This window comes from Capsicum annuum, chromosome 8, assembly GCF_002878395.1.
Source record: "Capsicum annuum cultivar UCD-10X-F1 chromosome 8, UCD10Xv1.1, whole genome shotgun sequence".
Lineage (NCBI taxonomy): Eukaryota > Viridiplantae > Streptophyta > Magnoliopsida > Solanales > Solanaceae > Capsicum > Capsicum annuum.
The window spans coordinates 158500278-158516988 of NC_061118.1; the positions used below are offsets into that span (position 1 = coordinate 158500278).

Sequence of the window (16711 nt, forward strand, 5' to 3'; positions counted from 1 at the left end):
AAATAGACTTTGTATACTTAATAAATGCACAATACTTTTATAATTTAACGGCAATTTTTTGAACAGTGTTAAAAAAGATCAAACTCAGATTGTGCATTAAATAAGTGCACAATTCATTTTTTTATGAATTGTGCACTTATTTAATGCACAATTCTTTTTAAAATAGATTGTACACTTATTTAGTGCACAATCTATAAACAAAAAAAATGAATAGTGCACTATATAAGGGCACAATCTATTTACATACTATCCTCGCAGCAATTCATTTTTTAAGCCATTTATATTAGTTTAAGCCATTTAAAAAAGTGCACAATATATTATTTTTTGTTAACCAACATATACTGAGTGCCGGCTCTACCTAATAAAAAAAAAAAAAGGCAACTGCCTAAGGCGACCAACTTTAACTGGCCTCATTTTATTTTAGCAATAATAGATCATAGTTTTAATTAAAAAATATTAAATATTATTTGTAGAAAAAAGTACTTCTTCTATAAAAGTAAAGAATTATTAGAAGAATTTTGATGTATTTAAAGTATGTCTCCATAAAAATTAAATGTATTAGTTATATTAACGAAAAAAATAATTAAAAGAATCATCTATAATATTTACAACTTAACATCTCAAAATTTAAAATATAGACTTTATTAACAAAAATAATTTTGCTTAAAAATTTAAAGCTTTCATTTTATTTTCGCCTTAGGCCACCGATATACTTGAGCTGCCCCTGCATATGCTAACGTATGACTTCAATATGTGTCTTAAGCATACCAATTTATCAAATGCCAATAGTGATATAGAATTATTTTTTTCCCAAAACTTCCCTTTTGCTCAACTATCTCTAGTTGTAAGAAAAATTCGTGTAAGTAATATATAACCTTTAATAATGTCACTAATTAACTTTTTTTAAGCATGTACAATTTAATTTTTTCATTTCTATACCATGTACAAGTTTATCTAAACATTATTGAGCTTGTTTGAAATTTGTAGTTGTTTAAAATTTTTGTATTGTCACAACAATGTGATTTGTACGTTAAAATTAATATTTAGATATACAAAAGTTATAAGTAGTATATAAATAGATTGCCGTGAGGATAGTATTATATAAATAGATTGTGTACTTATTTGGTGAACAATTTATTTTTTTATGGATTGTGCACTAAATAAGCGCATAATTTATTTTAAAAAGAATTGTGCACTAAATAAGTGCACAATTCATAAAAAAAAAAAATTGTGCACTTTAGTGCACAATCCATACAAAAATGAATTGTGCACTAAATAAGTGGACAATCCATAAAAAATGGATTGTGCACAATCTAAGTTTGACCTTTTCTAACACCGTCTAGAGGTTTGCCGTTAAATTGTAAAGGTATTGTGCACTTATTAAGTGCACAAAGCCTATTTTGACCTTTTTTTTTATATGGCATAGATTGATACTTTTTTTAGTTGTTGGACATATTTTGGTTCCGGGTTCTGTATATACTAAGAGCCCATTTGAATATAATTAAAATCTGATCAAATCAATTTTATTTTTTTTTAGTTTTTTTAGGTTTTTGATAAAATTAAAAAGTGTTTAAAAAAATTTTAAAAACTGATTAAAAAGAGCTAAAAGTGAGAAGCTGGGTATCCAACTTTTTATTTTTAGATTAAGATTTCTTTAGGTTTGACCAAAACATTTACTACTTTTTGGTTCCTCCTGAACTTGTAGGCCTTAAATATATGATTTTTCTTTCTTTTTCTCTTTGCCGCTTATTTTTGTCTCTTCCTTCTGATTTCCTCTTCATTTTTCTCTTTTGTTTTCAATGAATCATCATTGCAATGGAGGTTTGCTCAAAAATTTTATTTTAGAATTAAAAATTATTAATAATTTAACTTATTTATGATGTTAACAATTTTAAGGATATTTAAGTCATTTTAACAACAGAAAAGTGTTTATAAAACGTCTTTACCAAACACATTAACAATTTTTTTCAGTTTAAGTACTTCTATCCAAACACTTATATGTTTAATTTATAAACACTTATTTTATGCTTTTAATCACTTAAGCTAAAAATCTATTTTTTTAATCTTATTCAAACGGGCTCTAAATTAATGTTCATTATCATTGTTAAGTAATTAAATAAAATAAAATACTTGTTAATTAATCATGCTTATGTAACATGAACTCTAAATTCAAACGTATGATATGCATATATTGGCTTGGTGTATACACCAAATTCGTGTAAGTTTTAACCACGTTACACCTTACATTTTCACTATCCCGCGAAAAGCCTTATATTGGTTGAATGAGAAGCCTTCAGAACCCTAACTAACAAAACTTTGAACAATCTCCCTATTTATTTCTCACCGCTAAACTTGTCTTTCTATCTCATTCTCATTCTTATTAGCGTGTGTTGAAAGTTTTTCAGAGAAATGGCATCGTTCGGAGAAGCACCACCAGGTAACCCTAAAGCCGGAGAGAAGATCTTCAAGACCAAATGCGCTCAGTGTCACACCGTCGATAAAGGAGCTGATCACAAACAAGATATCTTTTATTTGAATTATTATAAAGGTTTAAGTCATCAACAGACCCTTAAAGTTGTCCCGAAAATTCACTTAGACCCGTCAACTAAGGCCTGTACCTATCAGGCCCCTAACCCACCCGAATTTTGATCCAATCAGACTTTTTTGGCCTACATGACACACCGCGTGCTGTGTACTCACGGGAGATACGTGATGAGTGAAAATGCAGTCCGTGTGGCAAAAGTTAACGTTAAATAATGTTACTTTGCCATCCCCTTCACTTTCCCTCTTTATTTAACCTAATTTCCTCATTTTTTTCTTTCATTCCTATCCTTCATGGCTCAATTCTCTCTCAAGTTCTCTCATCTCACTCTCAAATTTATCTCATAATTTCTCTTAAATCATTTTTTCTCTCATTTTCGATAAGAATGTCGCAAAATTTTGTTAATGTTGAGGTACCCGATTTGTGTTACTGTTTCGAATTTGGTCCTTTAAGAACTTCAAGGACTTCATCAAATTCGGGTCGTAGATTTTTTGGATTTAAAGTTCCAAAGGTTTGTATCATTTTTCACAGATTTTAATTTTATTTTTTGGTAATTTTTTGATTATTTTACTGTTTTTGCATTTTAGAAAAATGGTGGATGTGGGTACTTTAGATGGATTGATCCAAAACCTTCAATTTTTGTGCATCAATATCCTGAGGTAGAATCGAGCTTAATAATTAGGTGTAAGGATGGTGAAAATTCGTGTGATCGATTGAAGCAAAAGCTCAAAGATGTTGAACAAGAAAGGGACACTTTGTATGAGAATTAAATGATAGTGAAGAGAAGTTGATTGCATTGAGGCAAAAAACTCAAAAAAGTTAAACTTGAAAGGGAATGTGCTAAGCTCAAATTGAATAGACTTGTTCTACTTCTTCTCATTGTTCTTACTGTAAAGTGGTTCTTTAATATATATAGTGTAAGGTAGTGGTTAAGTTTGCTTATTGAATAGGCAATTGGATATCCTAATGGTTAGTTTGTAATGAATTTGTAATGGTTAGTTTGTAGTAGTTGTTTGTTTATTTTGTATCATTTTGACATGTTGAATATGAATGAATTGACATGTTTTGTATGATAATCACATTGTCAATTACTTTGTGTCTAGTTGTGCAACTACTGAAGGTATAACCACATAGACTATTTGTAACTATTGAAGGTATTGCTAAAAATGAACTAAAATATTAGAAGCATCACATCATATTAAAACTGCTCAAAATTGAGCTAAAAAGTGCAAGCAGTAGCATATCATATTAAAACTGCTCAAAGTTAAGCTAAAAACTGCATACATCAGTAAATAAGGTGTTAAAAAAATATTCAACATTGAGCATAATAGTTCTACTACAGCATACACTAAAGTCATTAACTACTACCTAAGAAAAAATTATTCAAAAACTAGTAACACAATTTGTTCAAAAGGAGAGCATAACCCTCATTACAGTATCATGCGTACAAATCATTTCTACTTCTTAGAAGATTCAACTGATGAAGAAGACTTGGCTGCATTCACTTTGTTTCTCTTATTTACTTTTATTTGTTGCAATTGTGTGCTGATGATTGCATCTTTTTCATTCCACTTTAGGCCACGATGTTTAAATTCAATATCTATATTGGTTAGTGAAGCACTTTTTAAATTTGTACTTCCATAAAGAACCCTCTCACTTGATGTACCAGACTGTATAATTAGACAAAATTGTAAGAAAATGAACATTAAAAACTTGAATGAAAACATTATTATAGGTAAATAATGAGACAGAGAAAAATGCATTGTACACTTGGGTTTCAGTTGTTGAATCAGAGTAAACATCAAAATCAGTTGCAGGTCTTTTGTATCCAGTAGAAACAGCAAATGAAGTAGCATTGTATGGTCTCTTTTTGGTGGGCATAGGTGGAACTTGACTGGAAGAAACATTTATTCCACTTGCAAATGAGGTCCCTCTTGCATTGGCTATTTTTCTTCCCAATCCTCTACCAGTCCCTCCTTGACCCTTACAGTTCCTCCTTCACCTCCCCTATCAGCACCACATTGACCTCTACCAGAACCCCCCCATCAGCACTACATTAACCCCTACTAGAACCACCACCCCTACCAGAATCACCTTTACGTCTACCAGCAGCACCTTGACCTCTACCAGCCACACTTGACACCTTTTCTTGAGGTGCTCTTGGCACAACAGCTATGTCAGCACAAATAAATCTTGATTGACTGAATTGTGTGTTGCATATGTATGAAAGGTAGAGCTTGACTATGAATAAATACATCACAATATTTTTAGCACTTTACAATAATAATAATAATAAGCAGGAGAAAAATATTAAGGCAGCAGAACATATATAACTTACTCTTGTTGTCTGACTTTGAGTATAGGTATCTCTTGACATTGCACTGGTGTCACCACAAATAGAACTTGATTGTGGTGGTGGTGAATTCCACGAGGCTGCAGGCTGAGTGCTAGGTTGAGTACTATTACTGCTCCCCATCCCATTCTAATAGATAAACAGAAATATGAAAAGTTAAGAAATATGTTAACTTTATAAACTATTATGAAATTCATTTAAGGCTTATCCTTTTTGCACACATAGTCTTGTTATGTCAAACTTTCTTGCACCTTGAACAGGTCATCTTGATACTTTTTTTAGAGTTTGGCCTACTTTTTTGGCTCATTCTTGTTCTTTCTTCTATTTTTGCCAGGTCTGCTTGACATCTTTCTGATTTTGGAGGCTCAATTGATGGGTTTGTGGTTTTCGGCTACATTCTCATATTGGTAATTGGTTAAATGAAATGAATATAAGACTTAAGAAAGATTTCTTTCCTATATCAGTGCTCTATATGCTGATTATAATCTTCATACAAGTAATAATAAGCACAAATAGCATGAGGACAGAATACCTCTTACCATCTATAACCTACAATCACAATACTTCTTGTCCAAGTGAACAACAAATGTGTAACCCTCATTCCCAATTTCAAAATCATTAACTCCATTCCATAGTACTTTACACCTATTAAAATATTCCTTGTTATCTTCTAAAATAATTCTTGCCATAGGTGCAATGTCTGAAATTCATGTTTCTGCAAATCTGATCATATCTACATGTCTATTCATCATTTTATGCATGATATCCTCTAACATTGTAATTATGGATTTATGTCTAGCAGTTAAGATTCAAGAATTGAAAGTCTCACACATGTTATTCTCTACAATATCACATTTGGAATGTGTTTTGAAATATGCCCTACACCAAGAAGAAGGAGGATTAACCAATATGTCCTTAATTATTTCTTTCTTACCTAGCCTTGACATTGCTTGCATTTCCTCTCTAAACTTTACTTCAAAGCTTGCTTTTGCACATCTCCAAAACTGCTTCCTTCTTTCTTCTACTCTCCAGTGCACATGTCAATTACTCCAAATATGTTTAACACACATTCTTCTCTCAGCATTTGATAACAGGTCCATCAAAATAGAAACAAGACCTTGTAGTAAGTATAAGTATGATTAAACTAGAATTTTTATTGGAAAATAAAGTCAAGTAATAAGAAAAATAATTAAGTAGTGGTACCTTTTGTTGGTCTGACATTACAGTCAAGTCTTCACCAGTTCCTAGATTTAGATCAGCAATCAAATATCTTATGAATCAGTCTCATTTATGTTTTGTTTCAGTATCCACAACTGCCCATGCAATAGGATTTATTTGGTTGTTTTCATTTTTCCCCACAACAACCAACAACTCACCCTTACAAGCTCCTTTGAGAAAGCATCCATCAAAATCAATAATTTTTTACACCCATCTAACCATCCTTACTTGAAGGCATGAAAGCACACATAGAAATAAACAAAGAGGTTTTTCCCTGGTTCAGTTTCTTTATCAATTTTTATCCAACAAGAACTTCCAGGATTTGTTTTCTTGATCAAATCTGCATAGTCACCTAATCTAACAAATTTCAGTTTCCAATCACCCATATTCTCTCTCATAACAATCTATTTAGCCTTATAACAAATAATCTTACCTACATAAAGATCCAACACCTCTCTCATCAAATCCTGAATTTTTCAAATCCTAATGTATAGCTGAGAAACAATTCTGTCGTTGAACTTTCTAGCAATCAGCTTTGAATCACACATCTTGTTCTTGTTTAGAGGAATACACTTGTGAATAAGGTTACAGTTCTTAACAATAAAATCACCTGACTCCCTATCAGTAGAAGCAAACAGCAACCAGTTGCAATTAGCTGCAATGCACTTCACCCTTATTCTATATTTTTCATTAGGTTTTAACTCCAACTGCCTTCTATACTCTAAAGCATAATCTACAACAACTTTTCTAAACTGTTTTGCACCCTTAAAAATCATTCCAAGCTCAAACACAACAAACCCACAATTTGCATCATACCTAATTTTCTTATTGCTCCTTCTGCTAGGTAGATCTACTCCTCTAACAACATCTACATCTATCTCTTCACTATCTTCACTCCAACTGTCAGAACTATCAAGATATTCCTCAACTCCACCAACTTTTCAGCATATTTGGTAGCCTTATTTTTTTCAATATCCCCAAAGCCTCTATCTACACAACCAGCAACTCCCACAGGTACTTCTTCAATTTCAACATCCTTTTTTTCTTGCTTTTTGGTTTCTTTCTTTGTTTTTGTCTTTGTTTTTCCTTCTTTCTTTTCTAAAAGCCCTAAACTCCTCATCAACATCTGAGTCATATTCTGAAGGAATATCTCCAAGATCTGAATCACTACTCAAGTAATCTGATAACTTACTTTTTATATTAATATCTTCTACATGAATATCTTCTACATCAGTCTTATCACCTCCTTCTATACCAACATCTTCTAGGTTAACATCTTCAACATGAGCCTTCCTCTCTTTACCTAAGTTAACATTCTTTATCTCAACATCTTCTAGGTTAAAATCTTCTAGATCAGCCTCCATCTCTTCCCCTACTCCAACGGATTCTCTCTCTATATTAGCACTATCATCAACACCAACACTTTCTCTTTCTAGGTCTGCACCCTCAATAACCACAGTTACAGGTAAAAAATCAGTGAGACCATCAGGATCAAGAATTGGTTCATCTAAAACATGATAGACATAAAAATCAATAGAGTCCTCATGTTTCAAGTCTTTATCTAATTCAAGGAGATGTCGGTTAGTTTTAACCAAGTTGAACTGTTTAGTTACTGCATCTTGATAATAAAATTCCCTAACAGTTTTATACCCTAATTCTTTAGTATAAAATAATAATTCCAGTAAGGAAAAATAGTCCTTGTCAATGTACCTTAATTCTGGCACACAACTTGTAACATATGTAGGGACACCCGTATTGGAAAAGGCCCCTCCATATTTTTTAGGTCACCTGCAACAAAAGGTAAAAATTCAAAGTTAGTTAACAGAATAAACTCAAAGTACATACCAACAAGTTAAAAGCTATAACCTTTAATGCATGTTAAGAAAGTGACGGAATAATCCCAAAAGCACAGTCCTAATAGTGAAATTTCAAAACCCTAAAAACTAAATTATGCTAAAATTCAATAAATTTAACAAATATAAATCATAATAACACTTACACGAGGAAGATCTGAGCAAAATCCCTAAATTTGTTCTTCGATTTGAATGAAATTTTGGTTAAATTAGGGTTAATCGAAGAGAGAGAGAGTTAATGTCGGGGAGAGAGAAAGTATATGTGGATTTATTTAATACACGTGGAGAAGTTTAAGTGGGATAGTTTTCCACATCAGCAGCATTTGGAGACGCGCGCATGGGACCTAATGAGAATAAAGAAAAAAAGGCCTAGTGGATCAAAATTCAAGTGGGTTAGGGGTTGATAGGTACATACCTTAGTTGAGGGATCTAATTAAATTTTCGGGACAATTTTAAGGGTCTGTTGATGAGTTAAGCATATTATAAACATATGTTATGTACATGATTTATTATGGGTCTAGTTTTTCAATTAAATTTTTAGGATTTCTCATTTACCAAATCTTCTCAAGTTTAGTATTGAAAAATAGCCAACCTGATGCTTTTCTTGATGAAGAAGCAGCAAATTCCTATAACAAACAAATAAAGAATCGCTTTCTGTGCTCACCAAAAGCCATTCCTTTTCTTCTAATTCCATTCTTGAGTTTTGATTCACCTTCAATTTTCTCCTTTTTAATTCATCTTTCCATTCAGTGTGATCCTATTTAATTTCTGTTCGTACACAATATTTCCCTAAAACAAAATCCTTCACCAAACATGTCCGAAAACTCTAATAACGGAAACAGGAACTTTCAGCGTTACTGGTGTTATCAATGCCATCGTACTGTCAGGGTGTCACCGGAAAATCCATCGGAGATCATCTGTCCTCGATGTTTTGGTCACTTCCTTTACGAAATCGACGAGGCAAATCCTAGACAAATCTTTGACTTCACTTCGTTTGATCCTTCCCCAGAAGCTAGAATTCTTGAAGCTCTAACTCTCATGCTCGACCCTAATTTGTTCAACAGCTCTCAAGGCAATGCAGTCCCCATTTTCCGACGGTCAGACGGGACTGAAACCGTAGTGCCGCCGGATGATTCTCTCAGGGCAACACGTGGACGGCAGAGATTTCGAGACTTTTGGTTAACGCCGAGAAGGAGATACTCATTTCTGAACAACGACGCGGATGAGTGGACACCGGACAGCGGAATTCTAGCGCGGCCACGATCATGGATCATCATCCGACCACCCGGAGAAAACTTTCCGGGTGGACCTAACCGTCTACTTGGAGTAAATGATAGAGATTATTTCACAGGTCCAGGCCTTGAAAACCTAATAGAAGAGTTAACTCAAAATGATCGGCCGGGTCCGGCACCGGCGCCCGAGCGGACGATCGATTCTATTCCAACGGTGGTGATTGCACCAGAACATTTAAGGGATGATTCAGAATGTCCAGTGTGTAAGGAAAAGTTTAAAGTAGGTGGAGAAGCAAGAGAGTTGCCATGCAAACATATATATCATTCAGATTGCATTGTCCCTTGGTTAAGGCTTCATAATTCTTGCCCAGTTTGCCGGAATCCATTGCCGATCTCTACTGAAGCAGAGATGGATAGTTCGGATGATTGTCTTGAAGAAGAAGAAAGGAGGAACAGACAGCGGCGTTGCTTCAGGCTTAGACAAATGGCAGCTTCTCTCTGGCCATTTCGTTCTAGATATCGCCCTATGCGTAACCATGGTGAGAGTTAAAATGATTTTAAGTCGAATGATTTATAATAATGGCGTTTGAGGTGGGTGTGGCATGCCATTTTTTAAGGCCAATGGGTGTAATTTTTCGATTTAAATCGTTAGTTATGGTGCAACTTTTATTCAAAACTTTGGCTATATTTCATATCTTCTTCTTATTATATGAGGAAAGTTCATTTAATACCAACAATCCATTGTGTCTTTTTTTATTTTTATATATTTTCATAAATATTTAAGACAAAACAATTACTTTGTGCCTACAGATGAATCTTCCACCTCTTCATGCAATATTCTTTAGCGAATGAAGGGGCTAACCTGCCCCTGAGACAACAGAAAAAGAGTTGCTACACGAAATTATTGGTGTACCGACTAAAACAGCTGATATGGCAGGACGATGCTTAAGGGAAGAAAGAAAAGAAAAAAATTGAAGAAAGAAATGAGATCCAACAATTTGAAAAGATAAACAGAAATCATCATGGAGTTTCTTTGTACTATAGAGATATTACTTTGTGTTCTTTTATATATAAATTTCAATTTCATAAAGCAAATTTCAAAAATTGATACAACTGACTCGTATATTTAAGTAGAAAAAGAAATAACTTCAAAAATTGGTACAATAATACGTGAACAATTCCAATTTGATTACACTATTGAAGAATGACAGAGATTGTGATACATCTCTCGAGGGTATTAATTGACCCTCCATGAAGCACAAGCATCAGTAATTTCTTTTTCCTACAATGGGGATGAAGGAAAATACTTTTTGGAAAAAAATATTTTTTTACTTTTTTTATAATGTTCAAAGTTAAAAAAAATATTATTATAAAAGTATTTAATAATAATCCAATAAAATGCCTTGGAGTTGGGAGTTGGGGTTCAAGGACGGTATGATGGGATTGAGGTCGTTGCCTACTAAGAAGAAGATAATGAATCCGATATTACTACTTATGATTTTTTTTTTTCTTACTTTTCATTAGCAAAGTTATTTCTCTCTGTAACTTATTTTTTCAGATAAAATATTTCCAAATTATTTAACTAACCAAATATTAAAAATTTAACAAACACAACGAGGAGTATGTAGGAAAAATATTTATTTCAAAAATAATTTATTTTTTTGAAAGCCAGTATATTTACTTGGAGAGCAAGTGTTGGCAACAAGTGTATCAAACAAATTCTATACTTGTCAAGTTTGCATGAAACCTTGAATACAAGTGTTCTTATATTTGTCTAAACGGGCACATAGGGTCTTCTTCGAAAGGTTACGATGATGTACATAGAGGATATGGGGTCGGGATAAGGAATGTGGAAGGAGTGGCACTTCTGGATTTTGCTCGGGCATTTGGATTGGTGGTAGTTAATTCAAATTTTCCCAAGAAGGAAGTTCATTTGGCTACCTTCTGTAGTTCGGTGTCCAAGACTCAGATTGACTTCTTGCTCCTCAGGAAGGGAGATAGAGGTATTTGTAAGGATTTAAAGGTCTTACCGAGTGAGAATCTTTCGACCCAACATAGGTTTTTGGTGATGGACTTGGAGATCAGGAAGGGACGGAGGAGGAAAGTAGTGGAGGATCAGCCGAGGATTAGATTGGGCAGTATGACTTTGGCTAGTGTATTGGAAATAGGAGATAAGTTGTTGGCGGGGGGAGGCTTGGGGGAGTGGAAGGGATGTTGATAGTATGTGGGATAAGATTGCTAACTGCATCAGGGAGACAGCTAGAGAGGTATTGGGGATCTCGAGAGGTCGCTCGGGCAAGCACCAAGGGGATTGGTAGTAGAATGGGGAGGTGAAGCTAAGGGAAAGCTGGAGACTAAGAAGAAAGCGTATGCTAAGTTGGATGAGAGTAAGGATGAAGAAGAGAAATGAAATAATAGAAAGGAGTATAAGATTGCTAAGCGAGGGGCGAAGTTAGCGGTCATGAGGGCTAAGAATGCTGCCTTCGAGAGTTTATACACATCGTTGGATAGTAAATGTGGGGATAAAAATTTGTATAGGCTCACCAAGGTTAGGAGAGGAGGGCACGGGACTTGGATCAGGTGAAGTGTATTAAGGATGTGGATGGCGAAGTCCTGGAAGAGGAGGGCCGTATTAGAAAGAGATGACAGTCTTACTTTCATAAGCTCCTGAACGAATGAGGGGATACTAGCATTGCGTTGGGGGATTTGGAGCATTCCGAGAGGTTCCGTAATTATAGGTATTGTAGGCGCATTGAGGTTGAGGAGGTTAAAGGGGCTATTTGTAGGATGCGTAGAGGTAGAGCGACGAGGCCAGATGAGATTCCGATAGATTTTAGGAAGTGTACAAGAGGGGTAGGTATGGAGTGGTTGACATGACTGTTTAACATAATTTTCAAGACGGCAAAGATGTCGGAAGCTTGAAGGTGGATTACGATGATTTCGTTGTATGAGAATAAGGGCGACATTCAGGATTGTAACAATTATAGGGGTATCAAGTTGTTGAGTCACACTATGAATGTTTAGGAGAGAGTGGTAGAGTTGAGGTTGCGGAGGATTGTTACTACTTCTGAAAACCAGTTTAGATTTATGCTAGGGCGCTCGATTATTGAAGTTATTCATCTCGTCAGGAGACTAATGGAGCAATATAGGGATAGGAAAAAGAATTTGCACACGTTGTTTATCGACTTAGAGAAGGCCTATGATAGAGTTCCCAGGGAGATTCTTTGGAGGTGTTTGGAGGCTAGAGGTTTGCCTATTGTTTATGTTAGGGCGACTAAGGATATGTACGATGGAGACAAGATGCGGGTTAGGACGGGAGGAGGGGACTCAGAGCATTTTTCTATCTTGATGGGGTTACATCAAGGTTCGACGCTTAGTCCATTTCTTTTTTCCTTGGTGTTGAATGTTTTGACGTGGCATATTCAAGGCGAAGTGCCTTATTATTTAGTTTTTGTGGATGATGTACTCTTGATTGATGAGACGCGTATTGGAGTTAATGCTAAATTGGAGGTTTAGAGGCAAACTCTGGAGTCTAAAGGGTTTAGGTTGAGTAGGTCTAAGATAGAGTATTTAGAGTATAAGTTCAGCAAGGCGTCTCATGAGTCTGGTGTGGTAGTTAGGATTGACACTCATTCTATCAGTAAGAGAGATAGTTCAAGTATCTGGGGTCTATGATTCAGGAAAATGGAGAGATTGACGAAGATGTAATTCATCGGATTGGGGTAGGGTGGATGAAATGGAGGCTCACCTCTGGAATCTTGTGTGATAAAAAGGTACCTCTCAGACTTAAAGGTCTCGATCTAGGAATTCCCGTATCAAAAGGCAAGTTCTACAGAGTGGTGGTTAGACCGGCTATGTTATATGGTGGAGTGTTGGCCTGTAAAGAAGGCCCACATCCAGAAGATGAAGGTAGCAGAAAGGAGAATGCTTAGGTGGATGTGTGGGTGTACTAGAAAAGATAAGATTAGAAATGAGGTTATTCGAGATAAGGTGGGAGTGGCTTCGGTGGAAGCCAAGATGAGGTAAACGAGGTTAAGATGGTTCGTTCATATGATGAGAAAAAGCATGGATGCCCTAGTGCGAAGATGTGAGAGGTTGGCTAGGGATGGTGTCAAGCGAGGTATGGGTAGACCGAAGAAATATTAGAGGAAGGTGATTAAACATGATATGGAGCAGCTCTAACTTACCAAAGACACGACCCTAGATAGGAAGTTGTGGAGGAGGCGGATTAGGGTAGAAGGTTAGTCTGAGTTTAGGATATTGTATCTTTTCGTGTGTTTCTTGGAGTATCTTGCTTATGGTATTATTGGATATGCTAATTTCTATTGTATCTTGTTCTTTTCTTGTTCCTACTAGTACTATACCCTATCTTGTTCTTTTACTATTCCTTATATTACTATTCCTTATCGTAGAATATTTTATTTTGAGCCGGGGTCTATCGAAAACAACCTCTCTATCTCACATTTGAGGTAGTGGTATGGACTGCGTACACTTACCCTCCCCGGACCCCACTTGGTGGGAATATACTGGGTATGTTATTGTTGTTGTTTTTGTATAAATAGTCTATTAGTCTTACAAATACATGCAACTCTTTTCCTTTTCCATCGTCTCAGTATCTCACGTTCTCCATCTCTTCTTGTTTTATCCTTTTTCTCATTTGACTTCTTTTCTGACTAATAACTTGTTGGTATTTATATTAATAATTTTGTTGATTCTTATATCCTCTGATTAATTAAGAGAGATTTATTTAATTTTAAATGTTCTTTAACTAATCAAATAAGTACTTGTTTAATTCTAGAGAAATATTTCAACTATTGTTGAAATAGTTTCTTAGGATAGTGCCTAACACGACTCAAGTATAATTAAATATATTGCTTAATATAATATCATAGTAATATTTATTTAATATTCAGTATCATTAACTTGCTAAGAAGTAATTATATTACTGTTATAATATATCAGGATTAATATATTTTTTTTATTATTATTATTTTGCTAACAGCTACATAATATTATTATTGATGTTTTACCATTGTTCCCCAATAGATTAAATTATTTTCTGTTTTTTTTATTCTCTATATGTATAAGTAGGGGTGGGCGTTCGGTATTCAGTTTGGTATTTTCATAATTCGCGTTCGGTAATTTGATAATCGGTAAGTGAAAGTAGATACCAAATACCATACCATTAAACTTCAGTTCGGCAATTCGGTAATCGATAAATTAAATTTTGGTTCGGTACGAAATTCGGTATTATCATATTAAAGTTGGACATGCTTATAGTGATCCTATTTGGTGATAATAGTGGTGATTTCCAACCAACGTTTTGAGAAAAATTCAATTTTGTTTGGTAGTTTTACATAGCTGAATACATAGTTTTACACCAGAAAAAATCAATTTTGTTTGGTTTTGTTACACGTTGATATGTGTGACTCAATTAATGAAACACCTTAAAACCTATGTTATTGTAGTTTGATGCAGCTCCAAGAAGGGGAGAACTGGATGTAACACAAATAACATTTACATCAAACTGGATGTAACACGAACTGAATGTAACTAACTAGATTTAAATATGATGCAAGGTCATGATATTACTTCTTATAAATATGATGGAGAGCAATATATGTTATGTCGTCTGCCAAGTGCTGAGTTTTTTGATAATTTTCATCTGTTGTTCCCCTTGGTTAAAGCCATATTCCGACCTATGTTAGGAATATTAGAGTTGGGCAAGTGCAGCCAACAATGGTGTTATGTATATGTCATGAAGACTTCTTTTCTGTTGCTCTCTTCCACACCCTGATTTTCATTCTTAGCGTGATATTTTCGTCAAAAGTTGTCATATGTTGGTTGCAAGGAAGTCTGTTGTGTAAAGTTAAGAGTCTACTTTATGTCTATGTTTAATAGTTCAGAGTTTACTTGAGCAATATTCACACAAGTATGTGGCCTTTGAAGTGTGGACTAGGTATGTGGCCTATGGGTCACTTAACCATTATTGAATATTCGGGAAATACCAATACCAAATGGTAGAAATATTTTTTACCAATTCTGAACCCAAATACCGTAATTTTAAAATTTTACTCTCAAATATCATCCCAAATATCAAATTACCGAATACCAATTACCAAATTATTTGATTCGGTACGATAATTCGATTTTTGATATTTTATACCCACCCCTATGTATAAGCCAACAAGGGTTGTACTATCACAACATCACCTTATTGTACTTTATGCCTCACAGAATGTACAAGAGGGATTTATAAGTTATTTTCTTTTTTTCCCTTTTAATTGATGGTGAGGCATGTGGAAAGGCCTTCACATCCACGTGTTCACTATTAAGTACTTCCTATATATATTGAACAATGCAGGGAAAGTTACTTCTATAGAGAATTTCCAAGCAAACCCTCAAAATCATAAGAGTTCTTCCAACTATTTCTTCCCATCATATGGTAGGAATATTTCTTTTAATTTTTTAAATTATACTCCTCTCATTTTAATTTATACAATATCTCTTTAGAGCTAATTTATTTGACTATTTTTTAAAATTAAATTGCATTATATGAACTCAAACCAACCAAATCAAAATGTTAAAATATCAATCAAGATACGAGTTCTTAAGTGGTAAGAATATTCTTTTAATTTTTTTATTTTAATTTTAATCACTTAAAAATTATAAATTCTAATTTTAGGTATTTAAGATTGAAAAAATTTATTTAAGTTTTTTTAGAGTAACTAACAATATTGTATAGGCACATTCTTAATTTTTCTTGTAGGAGTGAAGAAGAAAGATGAACAAGATAAAATAGTTGAGAAAAATGAGAAGCTAATGAAGTTATGGTGGTTATAGAGACAAAATAAGGCAATCCTATTATCATCTTCGAGAAAAATATAATAACATCACCAACGACAAAAGAGTGCTCCTTAAAATTTTCATGTTGATGTTTGGTCCGTGCTTTCACAAACATATATAAATATTATTCAACGAAAGCAATTTTAATTTTTCCTACTTTATGGATAAATTGATATAAGTTTCTTTTACTCGAAATGAAATTTATTTTATTATAATGTTCTTTGTGGCTAGAATTAATTAAGTTCAAGAATATTATTTGTAGAAAAGTATGATTATTTATTCTTATTATGAAGTATTTGTGTTAATACAAAATCTTCTCTTCGATTGATTTTTAAATATTTTGAGACATATTTTAATTTAATATGTGACTTATTATAAGTTAAATTGTATGCATTATTGAATAAAAAATTATAGTGTGCGAATTCTTATGATATACCTACATAATCTAAGAAAACAAACTTAAAGAATTTAATTTAATTTAATTGCATTTGATTTAAAAAAAAAAATTTAAAACACATTATTTACACTTGAATATTAAATTTTTTACATAGGTAATAAAATATTTATTATCGCACAAAGTGCGGTTCATTTCACTAGTTATATATAAAGAATAAAAGATTTCATACCCATCAAAAGGATGAGTTATTATCAGGATACCAATGCACAT

General features: G+C 33.7%; 1 protein-coding gene across 1 annotated transcript; it reads left to right on the plus strand.

The window, feature by feature from the left end:
- Positions 1 to 8568: 8568 nt before the first annotated feature.
- LOC107879856 (E3 ubiquitin-protein ligase RZF1) lies at positions 8569 to 10323 on the plus strand. Its single transcript, XM_016726793.2, has 2 exons — positions 8569 to 9737; positions 10009 to 10323. The coding sequence occupies exons 1-2, from the start codon at positions 8780 to 8782 to the stop codon at positions 10041 to 10043; spliced, it is 993 nt and encodes a 330-aa protein (XP_016582279.1). The 5' UTR covers positions 8569 to 8779; the 3' UTR covers positions 10044 to 10323.
- Positions 10324 to 16711: the final 6388 nt, after the last annotated feature.

What these genes read in the sequence shown, in the direction of transcription:
- LOC107879856 (XM_016726793.2), top strand. Translation starts at nt 8,780, where the DNA reads ATGTCCGAAAACTCTAATAACGGAAACAGGAACTTTCAGCGTTACTGG. An exon ending in TCGCCCTATGCGTAACCATG is followed by an intron (nt 9,738 to 10,008) that starts GTGAGAGTTAAA and finishes TTGTGCCTACAG; the next exon opens with ATGAATCTTCCACCTCTTCA.